This window comes from Pyxicephalus adspersus, chromosome 3, assembly GCF_032062135.1.
Source record: "Pyxicephalus adspersus chromosome 3, UCB_Pads_2.0, whole genome shotgun sequence".
Lineage (NCBI taxonomy): Eukaryota > Metazoa > Chordata > Amphibia > Anura > Pyxicephalidae > Pyxicephalus > Pyxicephalus adspersus.
The window spans coordinates 101,295,585-101,318,939 of NC_092860.1; the positions used below are offsets into that span (position 1 = coordinate 101,295,585).

General features: G+C 36.2%; 1 protein-coding gene and 1 long non-coding RNA gene across 2 annotated transcripts in view; one reads left to right on the forward strand and one right to left on the reverse strand.

The window, feature by feature from the left end:
* Nucleotides 1–18,825, reverse strand: part of SLC7A11 (solute carrier family 7 member 11) — a 124,245-nt gene extending 105,420 nt beyond the window's left edge. Inside the window, 2 exon segments of the mRNA XM_072405832.1 lie at nucleotides 511–637; nucleotides 18,270–18,825. Coding sequence (XP_072261933.1) covers nucleotides 511–637; nucleotides 18,270–18,555 — 413 coding nt within the window. The 5' untranslated portion in view covers nucleotides 18,556–18,825.
* LOC140326855 (uncharacterized) overlaps nucleotides 16,938–23,355 on the forward strand; it is a 34,981-nt gene continuing 28,563 nt past the window's right edge. Inside the window, exon 1 of the long non-coding RNA XR_011919935.1 lies at nucleotides 16,938–17,075. This is a non-coding gene — a long non-coding RNA (uncharacterized lncRNA). The remainder of the gene's footprint in view (nucleotides 17,076–23,355) is intronic.

Sequence of the window (23,355 nt, forward strand, 5' to 3'; positions counted from 1 at the left end):
CCCCCCCCCCCCCTTGTGTAACCCTTAACTTTTTATCCCCCCTCTATTTTTCTCTTAGTTTTTTTTTTTATTTAAATTTTAAATGTTTAAAAGGTACCTTTACCCGCCAACCTTTATGATCTCACTCTAAACTTGATATACCTGTATACCTCACAAGTTTTAAATCTGTGAATAACGCTTTTTTTGTACTATTGAACTTATTTGTTTTATATTTTATATTGTCAATATTGGAAAACCACTTTATTGCTTGCTGTATTTAGACTTTGTTACCTAAGAGGTGTTGAACTATGTTTGATCCTTTTTTTTTTTTCCACTGATGTCTGGTTACTGGTTGGAACTTTTCTTCTTCTGTTTTGAACCCCCTATTGGCCCCTTCACCTCCCCCCTTTTTTTTCTCTTCCTGTTATTCTATGCAAATTTGTTGTGTAATGTTATTGTTTACTTTATTTGAATATCTCAATAAAAACTTTGAAACAAAAAAAATAGCATTATATAAAAAACAATACTCACCGAATAACTAGAAGTTCCACCCACACTCTGACAAAAGCAAGTAAAGGGCCAAAGGCCTCCAAAATGTATGTTTAATGGCCTCCAGATTTTTTGATGCATGTTCCAAGTTCAGCATAGCAAAGAGCACCTGTTATAGAAGCAAAATAAAAAAATTAGTTCATACAGTCTTAAACGCAAAAATAATACTTCCTCAAACTGTGGAAAGGGATTGTGACTAATACAGAGAGAAACCAACAAACAAGTATTATTGTGAATTTATATAGTAAGGAAATGGTCAATCACGTCATGAAGGTATACTTTGTCATCATGATGCACATAGTGACATTACAGAATAACAGTATTGAAACATATTTGTGAATATCCCTTATATTTTACAGAAACAATTTGTTTGTCTTTTGCTGTCAATTTACTGACCACATAGTAAAGATATGTTGACATTTTCTTACTAGTTCCTTCTTTTTTTTGTCTGCAACAAAAGAAGCTGTAATAAAAGGAGAACTACTGTTTCTTACATTTTTTAGATATTTTCTATGAAAGAGATTAGCAAAATGTAAATAATCATTTTAAAATCTGCAAAGGCTTTTTCACACTAGCAGTGAGGTTGTGGTGCGTTTACTGCTTTTGAATAGCTAGAAATTGTACCACATGGGGAGAAGCTACACACAGTGTCTCCCTGTAGCAGCCCCCATAGGGAATGAATAAGGGTAGCAGTGAGACATACTAGTACCGCTCACTGATGATAGATCTTGCCACTGTGCCAGCCACGGGTAGCTGAGAGAAATCCCACATTGAAGTGACAGGTGTAAACCTTCCCCTATTTGTTTTAAAAGCCTAAAGATGGAATAAGAAACAATATTTTATTGTGCTTTTTTAAAGAATGTTATCCCTGCCTGAATAACTCATTATGGAGCCAGATAGAGTCGTATTTTCTGTTAATGTACTGGATACCTCTTTTCTTGCTTCATAGTGGTGGTAATATGAGCCCCAAAGGCATTACACTGCACATCAACGATTTTGCCACTGGGAATAACACATGATTTACATGATATCAAGTGTCCTGATTCCAAATCTGAACTCAAAATTTGCCTATCATGTACAGATTTTAAACTATAGGCGTGCTATTGCTGTTAAAATGGTGGGTAATTGGGTAATGTATTATTATACGGGAACATTATAACAGTTGCCGCTACCACTATGATTGCTGCCGCCTCAGCTGAATCACATCTCCTGGTGGCATGCATGTTCCAGCAGTGGCAGGGCATGTCTGGGCAAGTCAGTCAGCTGACGTCAGAAATAGGTAAATAAGGCGAAGTGGACCAAGGGCTTGTCTCTGCTAAACCATCTTATTGGTGGTGGATAGTACAGCTAGGCCTAGTGAGTCTGTTTTGAGCTAAAGATTAGTAGGCGCAGCTGTGTTAATAAACCAGACAATTTTTTCTACATTTGTGGCAAATATACCCTGTGTTATCAATGCAAGAACCTAACCAAGAGGGTGAGATTTGCTTACAAGTATTACGAGGGGTGCTGATATGTTCCTGGCTTTGCCCAAAAAGAAGAGAGCCAGAGTTATGAAATACCAGATTTATTCAACATATTCCTCCCTGAGACTGATGCACTTGGTACAGCGTAGTTGCAGCTTTTCTAAACATCTCAAATAAAAGTCCTTTGGTTGGGCCGCAAACCAGCTCTCAGCAGCATCTTTGACGTCAGAAATGTCCTCAAAATGCTGCCCCTTCAGGTGTTTCTTCAAAATCAGGAACAGATAATAGTCCGAAGGAGCCAGGTCAGGTGAGTTGGGGGGATGGTGGACCAATTGGAACGGGGTGTTCAATTTGGCAGCAACAACATTGGACGTGTGCACAGGTGCATTGTCCTGCAACAAAAGGATCCCTTTGGTCAACTTTCCACAGAGTTTCGTCTTAATTTCCTCCTTCAACTGGTCCAGGAGGTTAGCAGAATACTCATTTTCTGTTTCATCTGGAAGGGGGCAAAGCCAGGAACTTCTCATCACCCCCTCGTACTTTGGATGTGAAATTGGAGATCAGGATAAAATCTGGGCACCTCATATCTGCTGTCAGGTGTGTTACATTGGCCTAAGACAATGGCTGAATGTGAAAAGGAATAAAATGCTATTTGCTGTGCCCATGGTTTGGCATGAGTCACAAGACCATCACTCGGACTGCTACTTCTGTATGAGTAAAATTGCTGGGTTTTCAAAGAAGACCAAGTCAAAAATCGTCTATCCTGATTGTGAATCTGCCCTGAAGCCGGTGCCACATGATGCAGAGAATCCAGTGCCAGACCCTCCTACATCTGTTGTTACTGACAGTGACATATTGGATGAGGAACAGGAGGATGATGTTGATGTTATTGAATGTTATGAACCCCAATTTGAAGAGGGTAAGCCACATTTTATAACCCAATTGGATTTAGATGATCTAGTAAGGGACCCTTGTCAAAAGAAAAGTCTAAACTGTTAGCCCCCAGATTAAAGGAATGGAATTTACTACAAAAAGGAACGACAACTTCACACTTTCGTGATCGTGACACAAAATTCGCAGGTTATTACAAGCTGGAAAACAACATTTGCTTCGCTACCGAGTGAGTGGTGTGATGATGGAGTTAGGCTGTGAATACATACCAGAGAAGTGAAGATTGTTCATAGACTCGAGTAAAGCAAGTTTGAAAGCTGTATGGCTTCATAAAGATAACCAAAAACCTTCTGTTCCTCTTGCTCATGCCAATGGAATGAAAGAGACATACAAATCCATGGAGGTCATGTTGAACTTGATTAACTAATTAGAACACAAGTATAAGGTTTGTGGTGACCTGAAGGTGGTGGCACTCCTTCTTGGCCTGCAATTGGGATATCCAAAATATATGAGCTTTCTGTGCCTGTGGAATAGTCCTGCTGACAGCACCCATTACAAAGTGACAGAATTGCCACCCAGACCTGAACACACTGTTGGCCAGTACAACTGAAGCATAAATCACTCAATGATCCACAGAAGGTTTACCTTCCGCCACTTTATGTTAAACTTGGAATAATAAAAAACGTTGTCGTTACAATTGATCTTGATGGTATGGGTTTTCAGTATCTCAAGGACAAGTTTGGAAAAGTTATAACAGATGCTAAACATGAAAGCAGGCATTTTTGTTGGTCCCCAATTCTGCAATTTGATGCATGATGCCACAAACTTAACCCACTTGAACTTGCTGCTTGGGACACATTTATGCTAGTTGCACAAAACTTTCTGGGTAACCAGCGAGCTGAAAACCATGCTGAACTCGTGAACAACATGCTAACAGCATACCATAAACTTGGCTGCTGAATGTCACTTAAAATTTATTTCTTACATTCCCATTTGGACTTCTTCCCACAAAATTTGGGTTATGTGAGACATTTCTGTTATGGAAACAAGATATCAAGGCTAGTGCAACCCCAACATGATGGACGACTACTGCTGGTTTCTGCAACGGGAGACAGCGGAGAGCCACAAACACAAAAGCAAGTGCCTAAAACACTTCTGAAGTGTACATGTGTGTTGAACAAGGACTCAGGTAAATTATGTGTAATTGTACATGTTGTTACAATATAAAACTTTGTTTTTGTAATGTCATGAAACTATTTTTTGTTTTATGTATAGAGATTACATAGTAACTGCAGAACGAGAAAATGTAGCTAATCGTGTCTATATGCATAATTAACCTAAGATCCTGACGTCCTGGGCAGAATCGGACTTCAGATTGGCTTCAGCGCACTTGATTTAGTATAGGACACATGGATTAGACCAAGTAGCAGACAATATTTTTTTTTTTGTGATGCAGTGATATATATATATATATAAATATAAATATAAATATAAATATAGTGATCTAGTTTTCTATTATCTCTTCAATCTTTTATCATATTTTATAAATGTTAAAAATAGATTGGTTTTGAAAAATTGAGTTTGTAGAAGAATCATCAATAGTGACTCATTGTTGAATGAACCACAAGGAATATTTATCACGTTCCCGCCTTTAAAAACATTTCAGAGGTTTTAATTTTACAACAAGGCTTTTATTTAGTTTCAGGATGTTCCCAAAAGAACCACTGTAAGTACTTTCCACAATACAATATTCATACATGACAGAAAGATTTATTTTCCTCAGAAACGGCATATAGTAGGTGAATAAATCCTGTAATAACCAAAGAATGCCCTACAGTCCTGATGGTATTGGTGATTCAATAGTCTGCTATACATTTGTTTGAAGGTGTGATAAAGTAATAATGAGCTATGAATATTAGAGAAATGCTGAACTCTGATTTATAGCTATGACAGCGTACTGTGGCATTAAAAAATGACAGTAAGAGCTGCTAAATATAGAGATTTTTGAGTTTCAGTACAATATAATGGAAACCTGTAAGAGTAGGCATGCAGGGGCCACGGTTGCTGCAGATACAGAATCTGGGGCAGTCCAGTTAGTAAAGCTAATATCAAAATGACAAAAGGCTTTAGGGTTTAAAGGTGAACAACTAAATACACAGTTAAAATACATATTTAATAAACTGTTAAAGGATTTGCAATTCTGTCCAACAGACAAGACAGATAGTAAGTATAATGGTGCCACAACCTCACCTGCAGAATGCTAAAAGAACAATGGCGGAGCAAAAACCATAAGTTAATTGAATGGCTCTGCTCAGTCTGCTTTTTCCTCCTTACAGCATATTTACTGACAACAAATGTGCTTGCTGAGGAACCTGATTGGCACTTAATTCTGCACCTCCTCTTTTCCAGTCTTTTCATAGGCAGAATTTTAAAGACACAGAATTATATGTGCTTGTGTGAAATAGAGATTCCAAGCAATATATTTATTTTGTGCTGGGCAAATTTTGATAACAGAATGCAAACAATTCTAAATTTAATCCAGCTGTTCATGTCCAGAAACTCAGGTGATTTCCTTCTTTTGCACCTATAACCTTCCCTAGGTATATGTCGGGTAAGTTAATGATTAAGGAATCACCTACAATCCAAACAGACTGAAATAGTATGAGCAATGTCCAGAGAAGATCAGGAAAACTAACAAGTGTTTCATTTCCTACTGTTCAAAAAAAAATGGATTGCGCTACCAATATTATGAAAGCTAAAAAGGAGCGCAAAATTGCATAGGGCTGTCTATGATTAATGGCCCCACTTTTTATTTGCTCCTTCCTTCTCCCGATTTGTTGAAGGTTGGGACCCTCTGACAAAAAAAAAAAATGAGTGTCAGGTTTCAGCAATTTCGTCATAGGCAATTTGGTGTATATGCCTCCATTATACATGCCTAGAGTTATGTATATACACTTAAATTACAGATCAATGAAGATCTGATGTTATATAAAACAATGTGTTTGCCTTAAGAGTTAATATTTTTGTAGAGGAGGAAGTTGGCTAAAAAAGCTGTCAAACCGGCAGGACAATAATGGGTAATAAAACTACAAGTGTTACTAAAAAAGTAAAATATGTTAGTAAAAATTAAAACAAAATGTATGTTAGTATATGCAAGAAGTTTTTTGAACAATAGCTATAATAAAATATGTTGAAATAGTTAGTGGCAAAGATAATTATATAATAGATTTAGGAAAAAAACAGATTGGAGTCATGATTGAACATGAACTTGATGGGAGACCAAGAGGAGAAGGATGGGTTTTCTTATCTGGCTCAAACATCCCAGTGTGATGAATCAAGGAAAGGCAATGGTACAAGTGCTGTGGGCTGAGGGGTCAGCTGGATGTTATTTAAGAAGTGCAGTACTGATAGTAGACTAGACACTGTATTGTAAAATAAACAAAGTATGTGCTTCTTGCCATTTGTAATAAACTACCTTACAACACACTGCAACAAACTCAGAAATAGAGTCCTTATTCTAGGTGATTTCAGCTTCCGAAACATCAAGTTCGACTTTGCAGCTAGTGGTTCTTGTACTGAACATCATATTAAAGGCTAGTCATGCAGATTTCGTACTTTGTATATATTGTGTATATTGTTTATTCCACAGAAAAAGCCATTTATCATTCCAATGGGAAACAGAAAGTATATACAGTGCGTAATGTACAGAAAGGCATGAGATATTGATTTCTGGGGAAATTGAGAGTCCTTGCAATGGTAGTATCTCTAGACAGGGAAGTTTTTTAACAAAGAGAACAAGAAAAAAATATATAAATGGACAATTTTATTGGGCGCCTAGTGAGCAGCTGTTCAAAAAAGCAGAGGAGAATGGAGCAGCAGAGGGAGCACATTTATGGATTTGTTAGTTGTGCAGTGTGAATAGGCCTCAAACAATGACTACATCTAATGAAAAAGTGCAGGGAAAAATAAGCCAAAATATTTTTTAAAAAGGATCTATGCATTTAAAAAATCATTTTACTGAGAACTGTACTTTGAAGCACAATATGGTAAAAAATCTCTATAAAACAATGATACTGCAGATAGATGTTTTGTCAGCAACATCCCAGTAAGGCTGGTTTCAATGTATGATTTTAAAAGACAATGACAACACGCATCAAACTAACTGCAACTTCTTTATTACAACTTTAATAACTATCATTCCCATGAAAGAAGATGAAATGTATTGTTTTACTATAACTTGCTTTTCACGCTGTAATTGAGTCTTGTAATAAATGACATATACCTTTAGACTGGCAAACTATAAGCAGCAGATTGCAACTAGGAAGAGAAGGAAGAAGGAGATGTCAGATGTCAGAACCCTACAATGGAATGGGTAGTGAGTAAAGTCAGGCTTAGTTTTGCTTTATCTCAAAAGCTGAAAGTTTCTAAAGATAGAAAATCCATAGAAACAAAAGTATAGTCAGATCTTGCCTCCAGGCCAATTGTTAATAACTATGTTCAAATTTTTGGCAGGACAAAAGTACTTTTTTATAATGAACTATAGTTACCTTTAGGTCAATGTATTTATTTATGTAAATCACATTTAGCTGAGTTACCTAAACATTCCTTATTTAACAGAAAATATGCAGAACAAACAAAATGATTTCTAAATACATATACTATGTGTATAGTGTAAACATTCCCGCAGGCAAATATATCTTTATGTATATATTATTAATAGTAGGCTGCTGTGCCAGATGATAAATCCAGAAATAAAGCTAAAGGCTAATGTCCTTGTTTTGTTAGGACTTTGAGAGAATAAAGAGCAACTAATACAGCTCTTACTACTAAGTTTTCAAAACATATTTCTAGTTTATTCACTAAACAAAATACTGATTTACTGACCAAGACAGTGGAACAGTGAACACCTGTTAAGTATAAATCAAAAGAACGAGAACACCTTGGCAAAAAACGTTACTATACACTCACACTGTGTTCTACCCAGGAAAATTAAACATCATGGAAAATAGTAACTTTGCCAGAAAACCATATTGCTATAGCTCTCAATAAGGGTTGGTTTGTTAAAAGAGTTTATTTTCTTGGTGAATTACCACTCTGGAAGAGAAAATATTCTTATTGAAGGAGCTGCTGACAGGTCCGCTCCTGGCTGCTCCTGCAGCCCCAGAGGAGCTGTGACATGTTCTGTATCTGTAAAACATAATACAGCTCTTCTAGGGCTAATTGCTCTGCTAATTGTTCTGCTTCCTGATTGGCTGAGGAAAGGGAAATCCTGATGACGCTTGAGCTGTCATCAGGGTTTCCTATTTTTGAGTCAATCACAGAGCACTAGAGGTGAATGGGGAGACTTGTCCTAATTTAACCCCTAGTGCAGGGGCATCTCTCACTGTCAGGAGGATTCTCATGGCTGTGCTCATGTTGTGACTAAAGCAGCCATGGGAATGATCTTGACATTGTGGGATAACCTGTAAAAAAAAAAGTTTAGTTACCCAAACACACACAAATTTAATAAAATATTTTAACAATAAAGCCTTGTCTAATTTTTTACACATATTTAAACCCTTTTAGTGATTTATGTAGCCCTGTACTCATTCCTAAGGGTGGTGGAGATCTGGGAGTCCTGCTAAAAACGCTTATAAAAGCCCCCATTGTTTTAAAGGGAAGCTTTCATAAAAAGCCTAAAAACCCTTGTAAAAGCCTCTATTGAATTCAAGTGTTTTCCCACGTTTTTGGGCGTTTTCCTTGCGTTTTAATTTTTTACACAACAAGCAATGTTTTTTTTGCAAGCAACGTTTAAGATAAAGCTCATAAACGTGCCTGAAGGAGACGTCCTGGTGTAGATTAGCACATTGGAGTGCATGGGGATTTCAAACATGGGCTTTAAAAGCCTCAGGTTAAGCGCTGGGGAAACAGTCCGTGTAGACTAAGCCTAAAAAAGTAAACGAAAAAAAATACTTATAGACTTTAAAATAATGCTTATGCATGTCCCCAATAGCACATCCAACATTACATTATCCAGAAATGTAAATTTCGGCATTGTGCATGACATCCTGATGCCCAGCAAGGTTTATCTTTCTCTAAATACAAATTCTGAATAAATTCAAAATGTACTGCCACAAAAGCTATCTCATTGTTTCCAGTGCCCATACCTTTGGAATTCTATGCGGATTCCTTATTGCTTGCACATCTTCCACTGTATATCTTAATGAATTTAGATGCCGTTACATAATTTCAAATAAAATGTTTTTACAGTTTATGATGCTCAGGAGGTTGTGTAGGGATTATAAAATAAAATCTACAGCTACAGAGCTTTACTATCTGGTACAGAGATCCACTAGTACATCATTGGTAAAGATGATCACCAGAGATCTAAACAGATCTCAGGAGAACTATATAAACCCTATACAGCAAGATCTGTACTCACAGTAAAATCATATTCTTCAAAATCATCTCAGCTTTTCTCTGATATAATTGTTTACATTAATTGATATGCTTGCAAATGTCAATGTGATCAACCTTTATAAATACTTTTGAAGCATAAATCAAAAAATGTAAAATCTGATAAAAAAAGTTTGTACTTCTTTGGAAGAAAATCACAAACAGCAATTATCTCCTGATCCAAAGATGAAGAGCTGATTATTGACTCTCTAGTGTCCCACATTATCTCCTGTACAACTAGATAGCAGTTAATGTTTCTGTCACATAATTCTTTACATTTCTTCATGGATTAACTTGAGAACATTCCATTAGGGATAACAAAGCAGATATAACATTTAGGTACAAACAAGAAGCAATTATTTAGTAGTAAAAGCAATAAAAGGGAAATAGAGGATAACGGTGGATTTTTTGCAACATTAAAACTTTCCCAGAGAGATTACTAATGAGGCTACAATAATTAAAGTCTTCTGTTTATAAAAAAAACCTGATTGTTTTCTTGTCAGAAGAAAAGTAATCTTTCAAATAAATGGTAATATAAGTAAAATACAGTAACAGTATAATAAATATTGAAAGAAAAAACATACACCTCCTCATGCAAAGATATAAATTTAAAATCACCATTCCTTCTGTGGACATAAGATGAGTACACAGAAATGACTGACACACACAGCTTTCATTCCATTCTGTTCTATGGAAAAGAGAGAGAGGAGGACAAATGAATGGCACTCCACTATGCTCTCCTTCATAGGAGCGTACAACGACTAGTCCTGCCCACTCGGTAATAATTAGCTAGGGCAGACTGATGAACTACATTATAGACCCCTGTACACACGCTAGAGTTTTGCCTGAGACTAGCACGACCTTTTATCCTGGAGAACAATCATCTAGAGAAGTGTTTCTCGATTTTTTAAATATAGGAGGATGTTATAGAGGAACCTTTGAAATACCTATTAAGTCTTCAGGGAATCCCTGCTATGAATACAATATGATGATCAGTAGGAAGAATGCCTCCTACATTGCTGACCAGTAAGAAGAATGTAATCCTTACAGACAACCAAAAAGTTCATTGGTATCACCTTAACTGACCAAAAAGAAACACACTGGTCATTGCTCAAGGAACCCCTAGCAATATCTGAAGGTTATCCTGGATCCCATGGTTCCTTCAATCTTTGGAGCTTAAAACCGAAGTAAACTGAAAAAAAAAAACTCATTCACCTTTACCTTTGCAGATCTGTCGATCCCTCCGGAAGTCTACTGGATTGGCTCCTGCGTTGTTCTGGAATACCCCTTCATCCCAGTGCAGAGGAAGCACCGGGCGCCGCCATGTTTTTTCCACTTCTTTTGCCTTCTTTATATGTCACCTGATCTTGCACTGCACAGGAGCAAGGTTAGGTGATAGAGATGGGGAAAAAAGAATGCCGATCTCACTGTGCATGCGTGAGATCTGCATTTTTTTACCCCTTTTAAAAAAAGCTCCAAACATCAGGCATGCACAGAAGGAGCAGCTAGAACCCTCCCTGCATCCGTGACATATGTATCCCGGGAGGCTCTGTGCTCCCATTCTGTCCTGACCGCTGCGGCAATCAAGACAGAAAGGGGAGGGGCTTTTTTTTACCCCCTCCCCAAAAAAGAAGGTAATTTTTACCTTGTATAAAAGGGTTGTCTACCCTTTTATGTAAGGTAAAAATTTTAGTTTAGGTCCGCTTTAAATAAAGTTAGGTCTAGAGCTTTATGGTGGCTAGCAAGATGAAACACAAGATAAATCTCAATACATTCTTTCCGGAACCCCAGGGAAAAGCTGCTCACAACAACTTTCAACTCCATCCAACTGCTATGGCCAACACAATGTTAAATGTTGATATCATACATGTCTGCTTCCTAAAATACAGATTTAACAAAAAAATGGGGTTTTCCAGTTGGTTAAATTAAATTCTGTAGATAATTTTAATAAACACATTATTTACAAAGCCATGTTTTCCACTGAACAAAAGTTAATTTGCAAATCAGTTTGTGTATCTATTACTGTCATATGAAACAACTGACATTTGTCTTGGTGCTTAATTAAACTTTCATCACATAACAACAAGGACATATTATTTGATATACAAACTGATCACATTATTAAAATGAATGGATGCAACCTAAATTACCTTTGTAAATTAGGTACAGTTTTGAAGATACATATCATTAAAATTGCAACATGCATCAGGCATCTTTTACATATTCCTTTTCCAGTAAATAACATGTATTTCAGGACAAAATTCAAGAAAAAATAATATGCTGTACATCTTTCAATGCATTAATAATTCATTTCCATGAGATATACTTTTAAAATGTTGTGAGTACAGAAAAATAACCTTTTATCTGCCAGGAAACCATTGTGCCCAAATATTACTGTTTGGGTTAAAAGCATAATGACTTTTCTGAAATGAAATCCCAATCACCATTGTTAGTGCTGCCTGCTGGACCACTGATCTCTGGCCATCTTTTAACCTTCTGGGCCTCCCTTAAATGTATTGATTTCTTTACCATGCTGCTGCCTTAACTCTGAGGAATCTAGCAACAAACCTGTCTAAGGAAAGGCCCTTTGCAAGATGTAGTTGTGGTGGTATACCTTAGTAGAAACTAAGCTCCCAAGCTCCCTTCAATACTTTTACAAGTCTAGTGAAGTCACATCAAATATTAACACAACAGGAACAAGGTGGCCCACGTTACTAACTTTACCTCACTTTAACTTTACCTGGTTGGGGACCCTGGCACCCAACATTTAACAAACTGGTAATTTCAAACAGACTGAGGGAAGCTGCATGGAGGCAAAGTGGGGAAATGGGGTTGCAAGAGAGGTAAAGTTATAACCTCTTCTATTGCAAGGAACTGATCTGTTAAATTCTTTACAGACTTGACGTGCTCTTTTAAGCAGGACTAAGAAAGATATGTATCTCAGCTGAACTCTCAACCAAAAAAGTGCAGCTGATAGTTCTCAAGGGATTATTTAAGAGCAGCCTGCTGCAGACTGTTTCCTTGTCTCAATCACCAATCCCAGGAAACAAAAACATGCTTTGCCAAAATTTACCCGTTCTCTGCAGGCCCTATACAGTTGCATGATATATCTTCTGCTTTTAATTTAAAAAACAGAATTGGTTCTGACATTTTTATTTTCATAGGTTTAATAAAATATTATAAGTCAGATTTTCTGGGTCAATACCACAAATACCACCTTCTGGGATCCCTTCTCTTTGAATATACTAAATTCGACATCTCTAGTCCCACATGGCCAAATCCTTTTCTTGCCTATAAGAAGCACTTGCAGCCATACTTTCCTGTACCTGGGGTGCTAAACTTTATCATATTTACTCCATCCATAAGCCATGTGCTTTTAAGGTAAGATTGCAAGCAAGAGGTCTTGGGTGATATCGTCACCAAAGACCCCTAATAAAATTCATAGTTCATATGAATCATGTGGGCACCTGTCATTATTATCACAATATATATTAATTTAAATGCACACTTATTTCACAAATTCAAAACTAATGATCCAAGCTAACACTATTCTCCGGTCGCTAACCTAGGAAACCAGGTCACTGGGCTTCTGGATACAGGTCATTACTGGCGAGATTCTACTTTTTCCAATCAACAGTGAGATAGAAATATCAACCCAAGTAAATAGAGATCATTTTTAAACTTTACAAAGAAACAAAGCAAAGAACACACATTGATACGACTGTTTTTTTTCCCCACATATATATATATATATCTAAACATTGAATAGACAGTAGTTCCAATTTAATTGCACAGATGGTGGCATTGTGTTGTTGTTACATAGAAGAGCTTAAAAGCACGTATCCAAGTTTATATTAAAGTGTTAAATCCTTTACAGAGCCATGTATAATCAGTGTTCCTTGTAAAAGGCTGGCAGGTGGTTGTCCTAATATAACACATCAGACAGAGCCTTTTGAATGTGATGGTTAATAGGCTGCTCTGCCTTTTTGTATCACTGATTATAAAATGAGGGATTGAAAAAGTTGAGTGTGCAAACAGCTAAAGAATGATTAATGGGCAAAGTTTAATGACATTTTGATATCCAATGGTTTGTGTTGAACACATATTGAATTGGGTTTATACTGCACTTTAATACATTTTCAGGACTGGAGATTATACTTGTTGTCAGGCTGAATCCACTTATATGCAGCTACTTATATGCAGTTCTGTTGCTTTAAATGAATCATGAAGCTTTGTTCAGTCAGTTGTGAATGAATGTAAAAAACAAATTTTAGGTACACTTGCGCTTTGTAATATCACATACCTGATCTTAAAGGGTTTTAGGTAGTATCAGCCAGTGTCAGCAGGCCACTATAACAAATTGTTAAATTACTTTGTCGGACCCTGGAAAACCAGTGTAGGTTGTGTTTTTTACAAAGTTAGGAATATAAGTCAAGAATAGTTACACCATACTGCAATGAGAGTACTACCTAATGTGTCCTATTTCCATTGTAACTGCTCCAGTACAGTCACTTTAAATTTATAGCTGTACTCTCTTAGATAAAGGATGTTCTGGAAAAGGTTTAGGCCAGTGTTTGTCAAACTTTGTACTGGGGACCACTAGCATGATGCTTAGTTGGAGGAATGTTACCCTCACAGATAGCTAAAAAGATCATTGGAATCTGTTAAACTCACCTGAGAATCACAAATTGCTCAAGGAACCCCAGTTCAGAAACACTGGATTAGACTAAATGTCTTCTGGGGATCAGTTTTGTTTAATAATTGATCAATTTAAATAAAGAATGCTTTTTTATTAATGCATGTTTGCCCATATGTTTTAAAACATTAAATGGCTTTGATAGATAATTGACAGATATCAGCCACGTATGTTAACTGCAAAACTTGTAACAATGAATCTAAATCCATCCAGATTAAACTGCAATAGTTTATAGGATCAATCTTTTAAACTGCTACATGAAGGTATACTACATTAGGTTTTTGGCTACCAAAGTTACTTTACTTTAGCACTGTCAAATAGCCATTCATAGCATTTTGACTTTATAGTAATATTTGCTAAATAATTAAAGAATGTGCTTCATGTTAACATATCATCATCTGTCAGATGTGCACATCATATTGTTGGGTGTTTGTTGGAAAACAATGCTGCAAGGAATACTTTAGCATAGAATCTCTCCTGTTGAAACATTCACTTAAAATGTATCAAAATAGGAATTGACCTCACCCTCCCATATAAAACATGTAAAAGGCCTGGATTTAGAGGCTAATAGTGTTAAAAGTCAACACAACTTTACTTTATTCAGCAAGGTTAAGTTCAGATAGGTGTTTGATAGTGGCACAGTTAAGCATAACAGGGCATTCTTTTTTTGAGTGCTAGGCATCAAAGAGCGTTCACTATCAATTTTAAAGGATGCTATGCTGTACGCAGTTGGCAGCAAGTTGTGTTTTTTTTTTTTTGAGTTTCTCCTATACTGGTCACAATGCATCATTGAAAATCTGCAACTGATTGTAAAAGTGGTCCCATTTAAATAGAAAGAAACAATCTGCAGACCGTCCTGGGACACTGTGTGCAGTGTATATCTACCGCATTACACCCACACTGCAAGCAAACACAGACTTCAACAACTCCAGTTCACTAAGTGACCAGAACTCTAAATTGAGAGACTAGTTGACAGCGGGGAACAACTAAATCAAGTAACTAGGTGAAAATATTTGCACGATCACCTACCCTTCTACTGAGAAACAGATTCACTGTATTTAGGAAAATTCCCCTCAGTATAAAGGAAACAAAAATGAGAACACAGATATCAGTCCTTAAACATGAGTTCATTCCCAAGCATGCAAATTATCAACATTACAGTTCAATCGATTCAGACTACAAGCCGGCTTTTTGCAGAGTAATACACTTTTGTTTAATGGCTGACACCTATGCACTGGATGTTTTTGCTTCACCAGTTTCCATATTAGAAGAATCATTCTTTAATCTTTAAATATTTCTAAATATTACTAAATGTACATGTAAATGTATACAATTATGGTTTCAAACCACATGCGTGTTCCAAGACAGACATCTGACACCCCCACTTTGATTAGTGCCTGAAATAAATATGGAGCCCAAGACTAAGAATGAAAAAGTTCACCTAAAGTGGACCTACACTCGAGGGAGAATGTGTAGGCTATCATTGATGATCTGGTTCTAGAATTTACAGCTTGCCTGGTTGGTGTTATGATCTTCTGCCTTTATTATGTTCTAAATCACCGAGCCAAAATAAGTATACAGCTCAAGTCGATTGTCACACAACTTATCACACAGTTATCTGTATGCTAGTTTCAGATGTGTGACTGAAACTATTGCCACCAAAAGATCAGCTTTGCATCCAGATATTTAGCATTCTCTAATTATTGAACAATGTCAGCAATCTCTTACATCATCTCTCGGAGTAGGTTCTTTCCAAGGGCCCTTTAACACGTATGTGTATTTACAAATGTGTAAAATGGCCCTGAGGCTTGCCACCTGGGTATTTTGCTTTGTGACATATTTTCTTCAATGAAATATGCACAACTATTGCATGTGATATGAGATCACAGTGCTAAATTATAGCATGAGATTTTTTTTCTACTATTATCATTTCCTGCTGCTGTTGCCAAATAATGAAGAGTGGAAAAGCAAAATTTTTCGGAGACATATTTAAATCTCAGGTATTTTTGCAAAGACCAGCCTTTCACTGTTATATAATATGTGTGCAGTCTGACCTGATCTGTTCAAGAAAACTGTAAAAAGTTATTTATTGGGGAAAACTAAAGACTGATTGCAAGTATCAATAATCTGACTGACAGCAATAATCTAAACTGACAGCAAAGTGATCTAAGTATTTTAAAAGTCTGGACAACAATTTTTAGCAAATGTAAAAAAAAATTTTAAATGAATTATAGTAAAGCCGAAATCTTTTTAAAGGGAGATTGCAGTGAATTTTATTATGGACTATATATTATACTAATTGTGATATATCTTTTCTGTAATTTGTGTTTAGATTTATGTATGTTTATTGCATCACATGCATCACATATACATATTTGTAGAGCTTTTCTCTAGATTGGTATTTCTTAGCTTTAGATAAAGTAGGAAAGAGTAAAACTTTTTGCCAAGTTTTTTATGTCTGTTACCCCCACTGGGTAGATTCACTCCTCTATTGGTTCTGTTGACCACTGTCACAGAAACAGAAAGTGAAAGGAAATCCGAAGTGAATTATAAGGATTCTGTTGACAAAAAATGATAATCCTGCAATGAGGAAACCTGTTTCTATTACAACTCTAAGGGCTTTATTTATAAAACAGGGAATCTGGCATTCCCTCAAACATACCCTCGTGTGAGTTTTCTAGGTCTTTATGTTTCAATGGCAATATATATATATATATGTTCTATATATATATATATATATATATATATACACACAGTGGTACTTCGCTATAAGTCCGCTTTGGAATAAGTCCAACTTGGTAAGTCCTGTTTGGACACGAAATATTTTGCTTGGTATACAACCTTTGTGCTAGAACCTGTATGGGTTAAAATGAGTCATAACACCGCGCGCTACCCTTATTTACCTCTCTCGAGACAAAGCCATGACTGCCCACAAGTGTCAGTACGCCAGTTGCTACCATTCAGTGACCAACCCGCGCTATAACTCCCTGTGATATACATAACATCTCCCACTCCTCCCTTCTCAGCACCATCCTAGTAGGCACTCTACTCTACTCAGCAAGGTAAAGTGAGGGTAAATTTTCATTTATTTTATCTAATTGCTTTTATATTTATGTATTTTAGTAACAAGCAGTGTTTAAATTATTTCATACAGCCCCATCAATGTATATTATGCCAATAAAAATAGGATTTTTTTTCATGGTAACAGATTAATCATGGTATAAATCCAAGGATCTGCAATGAATTAAGAACTTATACCAAGGTACCACTATATATATATATATATATATATATATATATATATATACACACATATTTATACATACATACATACATACACACAGTTTCGCAGTACACTATAAGTGGCAAGGAACAGGTTAAAGCAGTAAAACTCAATACTGAGAGACACACCCTCAACACTTCATAAAGTGTTCATAAACAAAATAATACTAAAATAATAAAAGTAAAAGTTTTCCCTATAAATAATACTTGTTAAGACATATAATATAAATTAGACATTAAAAAAAATTACATTAAAAATTTAAAAAAAGTTCAAATAACAGAATACAGTTGTCTTTTATGCAATATGGTATAGTAATTTTATATTTATAAATAATATATATATATATATATAAATAATATAGTTTCACAGTACACTATAGTTGGCAAGGAACAAGTTAAAGCAGTAAAACACAATGCTGAGAGACACACCCTCAACACGTCATGCTAAGAACAGCTCAATATATAAGGAAAAAACATCTGTAAGAAAAATTCAAACAAAAATAAGAGAACAGTGATAGTTTGCTGTATTGATTCTCTTGGACCCATGCAATTGAAGAGTGACTGCTAATGCCTTAAATTTTAGAACAAACTAATGGTAATGTTATTATTAATGTCAGAAAATAACTCAAACTTGTTTTTACTTTAAACTTAAGAATGTTTACTTTTTTATTAAAAGTACAGGGTACTTAATAATGGAAACTAAAATTTCCTTTAAAAATAATATTAAAATATTAAACAATAACAATAAAAATAGTAAAGGTTTTCTTTATAAATAATACTTAATAAGACATATAATATTAATTAGACCAAAAAAGTTCAAATAACAGATTAAAGTTGTAAAACTGCCATTGCGCTAGACATTCTATGTGCTGAAACCTTAGCATAATACAGTCATCAGACTACTAAACTTGCTATTACAATGTCATCTGTGAATGTGCACATGTGCAGTAAAAACATTCTTGGCTGATACTCACCAAAGAGGGACAGGATGCCACATGCTGTCCATACTGTTAAAGACATTCCTATGCTGCCAGTATTCTGTAATATTCCTTTGGGAGAAATAAAAATCCCTGCTCCAATGATAGTTCCAATTATTATGGAGATCCCTCTTAACAAAGTAACTTTCTTTTTCAGCACCACTTTCTCCCTCTTGTCAGCCTGTTTGTTGTTCATTGAAGATAACATATCTTGTGATTCCTTAGAGGGAAAGCAGTCTTTGGAAGTCATCATAGGCACATCAGCAGAAGATTTCCTATACATGATGAATAAAAAAATAACAATAGAATTTCAATATAAAAACACAAAGTGCTGTGCAGGTAGTCCCCAGTGCTGAATGCTTCAGGTGGAGAAGTTTTTCACAACTAAAGCTGGTGCTAGCTTTTTCCTTGGTGAACACCTGTTTATTCACACAACCTTAACTGTCCTATTGCTGCAGACCAAGTCAGCTTCCTCATGGGATTGATACACTATTTAACTAGCAGGCACACCAGGTTACCAGTGCTGAATGATGATGCAAATTCCCCAGGTTTGCATCAGCCACAGAAATCTCTTTGCATTACTCAGCACTTCAGAAGAGGCAGAGTGTTGCAAAACTTGATCTTCTTACACAAAATCTGGGGGAGTGACTGGAACTTTTGTTTATTAAGCTGATCATTGTGACTTGCAGAACTGCATTGAGTTATATGAACAAACATGATTCATTGAGACAACATATAGGAAAATGAAATGCTTAGTGTTTTCTATTGCCTACAACCTGTCCTATCAACAATATGTGTGTTCACTCTGACTATGCAAACTCACAGAGGTAAAGGGAAAGATCTGATGACTATTCCACACATCCACAGATTTTGGCAGGAACAGCTGATAGAAATAGTTTACGGTACTGTATATTCTGTTAGATTTGACATGGTTTCAGATCTGACATTTACAGTCTATATCAAATTTTATTTTTTTACTTTTAAACACTCCTTTTAATTAATCAAAACTTTGTTTGCATTTGATTGTTATGCTTTGTGGATTTCACTGTGCCAGGCTGGATAAGTTCATTTGCCTAAGGCTGGTCTAAAAGTTAAATACAAAAATAGATGATGAGATCTAGTTATGTATGATGCTTATAACCGGCTGCCAGTTACGATCAGATTTACAATTTAGAAAATTTAGGCTGAATGTTGAAAAATAATGAAAGAATTTTATTATGTGAGAAAATCTCTGCAGCTGGTTTACAGTCAGGTTAGATTTGGAATAGAGACGTAGGTGTAAAAAAATCTGCTCTAATAGCTATTCCATACAAAAAGTGTGTGGTAGCAACGGCTAATAAAATGAGATTTTTCTACTGTATGTTGCATCAGAAATGTTACATTTTTTAGCTTCTCTGCTGTACCTCCCTCTTATCTTTCTTTATTTTAAAGCTCATATGAATTTTCAGTTCAAATTCAGTAAATGCTTTCTAGGTGCATCAGAACAAAAAGGCATGCACAATCATTTCCATTGAAAGAAGCCACAAACTGAGTAGAAAAGTGTATGTAATGCCAGCAAATTGTAGAGAAGGACAGCCGTTCTCTGTTTAGAAATAGTGGTCTCTCTGTGGAGTTCTGACCAACCTGCTACTAAGTATTCTCTTATCAGTGGCAACCATGAAAATTTCTTACGGTAAAATTTATGTAAGAATAACTGATTGAAATCGGAAATATTTGTGATCTTTGCACTCTACTTAGATCCAGTGCAAGAAATTTTATTTTGGCTAAAAACCACTTTATAGAACAATCTATTATTATGAATACATTGAATTCTACATATACCTACTCACAACTTCATGTATGCGTACAGCCTGCTTAAAATCAATAATTAATTAATAAAATAATTAATTGACTCCAATACAAAATTATTTGAATTACCCGCCGATCCTCCTGCCTGCACCGACACATGTAAAGACGTCACCAGGAAACCCCGTAGATCTAGTCTCACACTCGGGATTACCGCTAGGGGGGTTAAAAACAGATACATTCTACTATTTAATTTACTCAATATATCATGGCCTTGCCATTAGGGATGAGTGAGTGAAATTTTTAATTTCGATCTCGCGGCGAATAGGGTCTTTCTCTCTTACAGAAAGTGAGAACGGCCTTGTGATTCGCCATGAGGTTGTGTTCTTGCCGAACTCATACAATCTCTCAATGGGGAATCTACATTGAGAGTTCATCTGAAGTTCCCCTGCAGTCAAAGCTGATTGGAGGCACCCGCCTCCTGGGAGCTAGGCAACCTGCACTTTAATGGAATTCGCAAAATCTTTTGGCTCGCTGAAATTTCGCGTACCCATCGAAAGTTTGGGGAAATTTTCCCGAGAAGGTCAGAGGCATTCTTGCACATCCCTACTTGCCATAACACCTGGCCCTAGAGACACATGTCTTGATTCTACCAGAACTCTTCAGACAGGAATCTACCACAATTCTTGAAAACACAGAAATTCCACTCTGTTATTGTACCAGATCAAAATCAGACCCGTTGTAATTCTGGGACTAAAGTCCCACTTTGAACAATGGGCAGGTTACTTGAATGATTGACACCCAGCTGGCAAATTATCTGGCAATCCTGCCTTCTTTTGTGTGTGAAGGAAAGGAAATTTTATTGTGAAATGTAGGAACTCAAGTTGCCAGCTTAGTCATTCCAGATAGCCAAAGATCGTTATCAGGAAGAGAAAAACGACTAAGCAGTTTTCTATATCATGTTTTTAGTTGTTTCTTCATGACTAATTTTTTAACTGTTTTTCTTATTTGCAATGTAAATAAAGTATTATTTTTTGCTTTCTGCTTTTGAGACAGAAGATGAATCGTTTTAAGGCTTATTTTGCATGTGTTAAAGGTTTCAGTATCTTTGATAAAAATATATATATGTATATATTTTTGTTTACACAGTTCAATGATGTCTCAGATGGTGATTTTTTTTGCAAACGGCTTTGTGTTCCTTTTATTTAAGCTAACCATACTGCCCTGCATATCCATTGTCATGTATTAAATTTCTGTTTGTATAACTGAGGTTGTAAATTTAATAAAACAGACACAACACAACAGCTTAAAAAACTGTAAATTAAATTATCATAAAAATTACTCCTAATTATCATGGCTTTAATTTAAATAAGGTGAAAGGTATAAAACAGCACATGCAATTGGGCTAATGTGGACTTGTGGATAACACTGGTCAACAAAAATTTTCTTGCCAAACAGATTGAAGTCATTTTAAGTTATGTTTGATGCACAGATTCCAAATATGGTATTGACTTTGATAGATTGGCTTTAGTTTTTGAAATAATGACCTTAATATTAACCTTATAGAAAACTAAGAAACATGAAAATTAAGCAAAATAAACTAGATATGCCTAAGTATACAAAGTTAAATTTTTGAAATACTTAATGTCAATATATTCTATATTCAGTATATTTACAGAACTAATCACAAAGAAGTCATTAAAAAACTCTGATGATCAGGACAATCACGTTGAAGGCTCCAGTAGTAGTCTGCCATCATGTGTCTATCCCATGTGCCCTAATACCTTTCTTCTATCACCTTTATATCTTAATAGAACCCCTCCCCTTGTTCCTCACTGAAATCTCCAAGGTTTTCTGGAAATGTTTGCAAATGGCTATGGAGATAGTGTACATTTAGGCTCATAGTAGCACTAAAATTTTTAAAGTTTAAGAGCAAGTTTTGTACCAGTTCTTCATACTTTTGTGCTTTAGGGTTACCCATGAAGTTCTTGACAACCATGACATAGCTGTGCCAGGCAGAAGCTTTAGTATCAGTCATGTAACTTGTGAAATTTGAATCATTTATCAGTTTCTGAATCTGGGGTCCATCAAAGAAAGCTCCCTGCTTTTCATTTTCAGTACTCAATCTAGGGAAATGTATTTGAAGCAATCACCAGCTCTAACAAATTGCCTCATTAATCCCAACTTTATGTGTCGTGGATGGAGAATGATTTTTTCTTTCTCAACCAATGACTCGTTGATGATATTCACTGCACCTTTTTTCATGTTGTCCCCCTGGACGCCATGTCACTTTTTTTCCAGTGATCCTGCTTTGCTGTACTATCCCACAAGCAGATGAAACATGGGTACTTTGTGTATCCACTTTGCTGTCCAAGAAGGAAGTTCACCATTTTTAAATCAACACATATGGACCATTGGTGTTCATGATAGCAAAGCTTCCGTAAAACCATTTTGATGCATAGCAGTTGCCATTATGCAGTAAAGCAGAATTCAAACTTTGAGTGGAACTGTCTATGAAAAGCCGCCAGTCTTCTGCTTGGTATTCTGGTATTCCCATATGAGCTAGTAGTCCAGGGATGTTACAACAGTACACAAAGTCTCCATCTTCACTGAAATACGACAGAAGCCTAACCTCTCTTGTCCCATAAACTGTTATTTTACCTTCCGGTCTCAGACAGTTCTTTTCTTTTAGCCCGGATGCTAAAAGTTCAGATGCTTGTTTTGACAGACTTAGGTCACATAATAAATAATTGAGCTCTTCTTGTGAGAACTGCTGGTTTGATGAAACACTTTCTTCATATTCACTTCTACTGCTAACTCCTGGATTACACTCTAAACCCTGTATATCCTCCATGTCGGATACAGGAATATAAGGGAGTGTACTGATCACTGGTATTGGAACATCAGCACCATGCGGCACAGGTCGGCTTGCTGATTCCAAATCAGGGTACTCCCACTCATTTTGTTTGTAAGGATTGAAACCTTTTACATTGACAGCCCAAAAATATCAATCATTGTGATGATTTTTGGTCTCTCGCCTTACCATAGGTACACCAAATGTAAAACTTTTCAGTTTTCCATCTTTCCACTGACATTGACACTCTACACAAGTTTTCCATACGATATGGAGAGCCCAATACTTATCTTGGTCCCCCAGTTTAACCCCCCTAGCGGTATTCCCCAGTGTGATTCGGGGTGGGAAAAATTGCCAAAAGCGGTAATCCCGAGTCACACTCGGGGTACCTTTGGGGGACCCCCTTACCTTATCCCCGCGCTCCAGCGGCGATCTCACGATCCC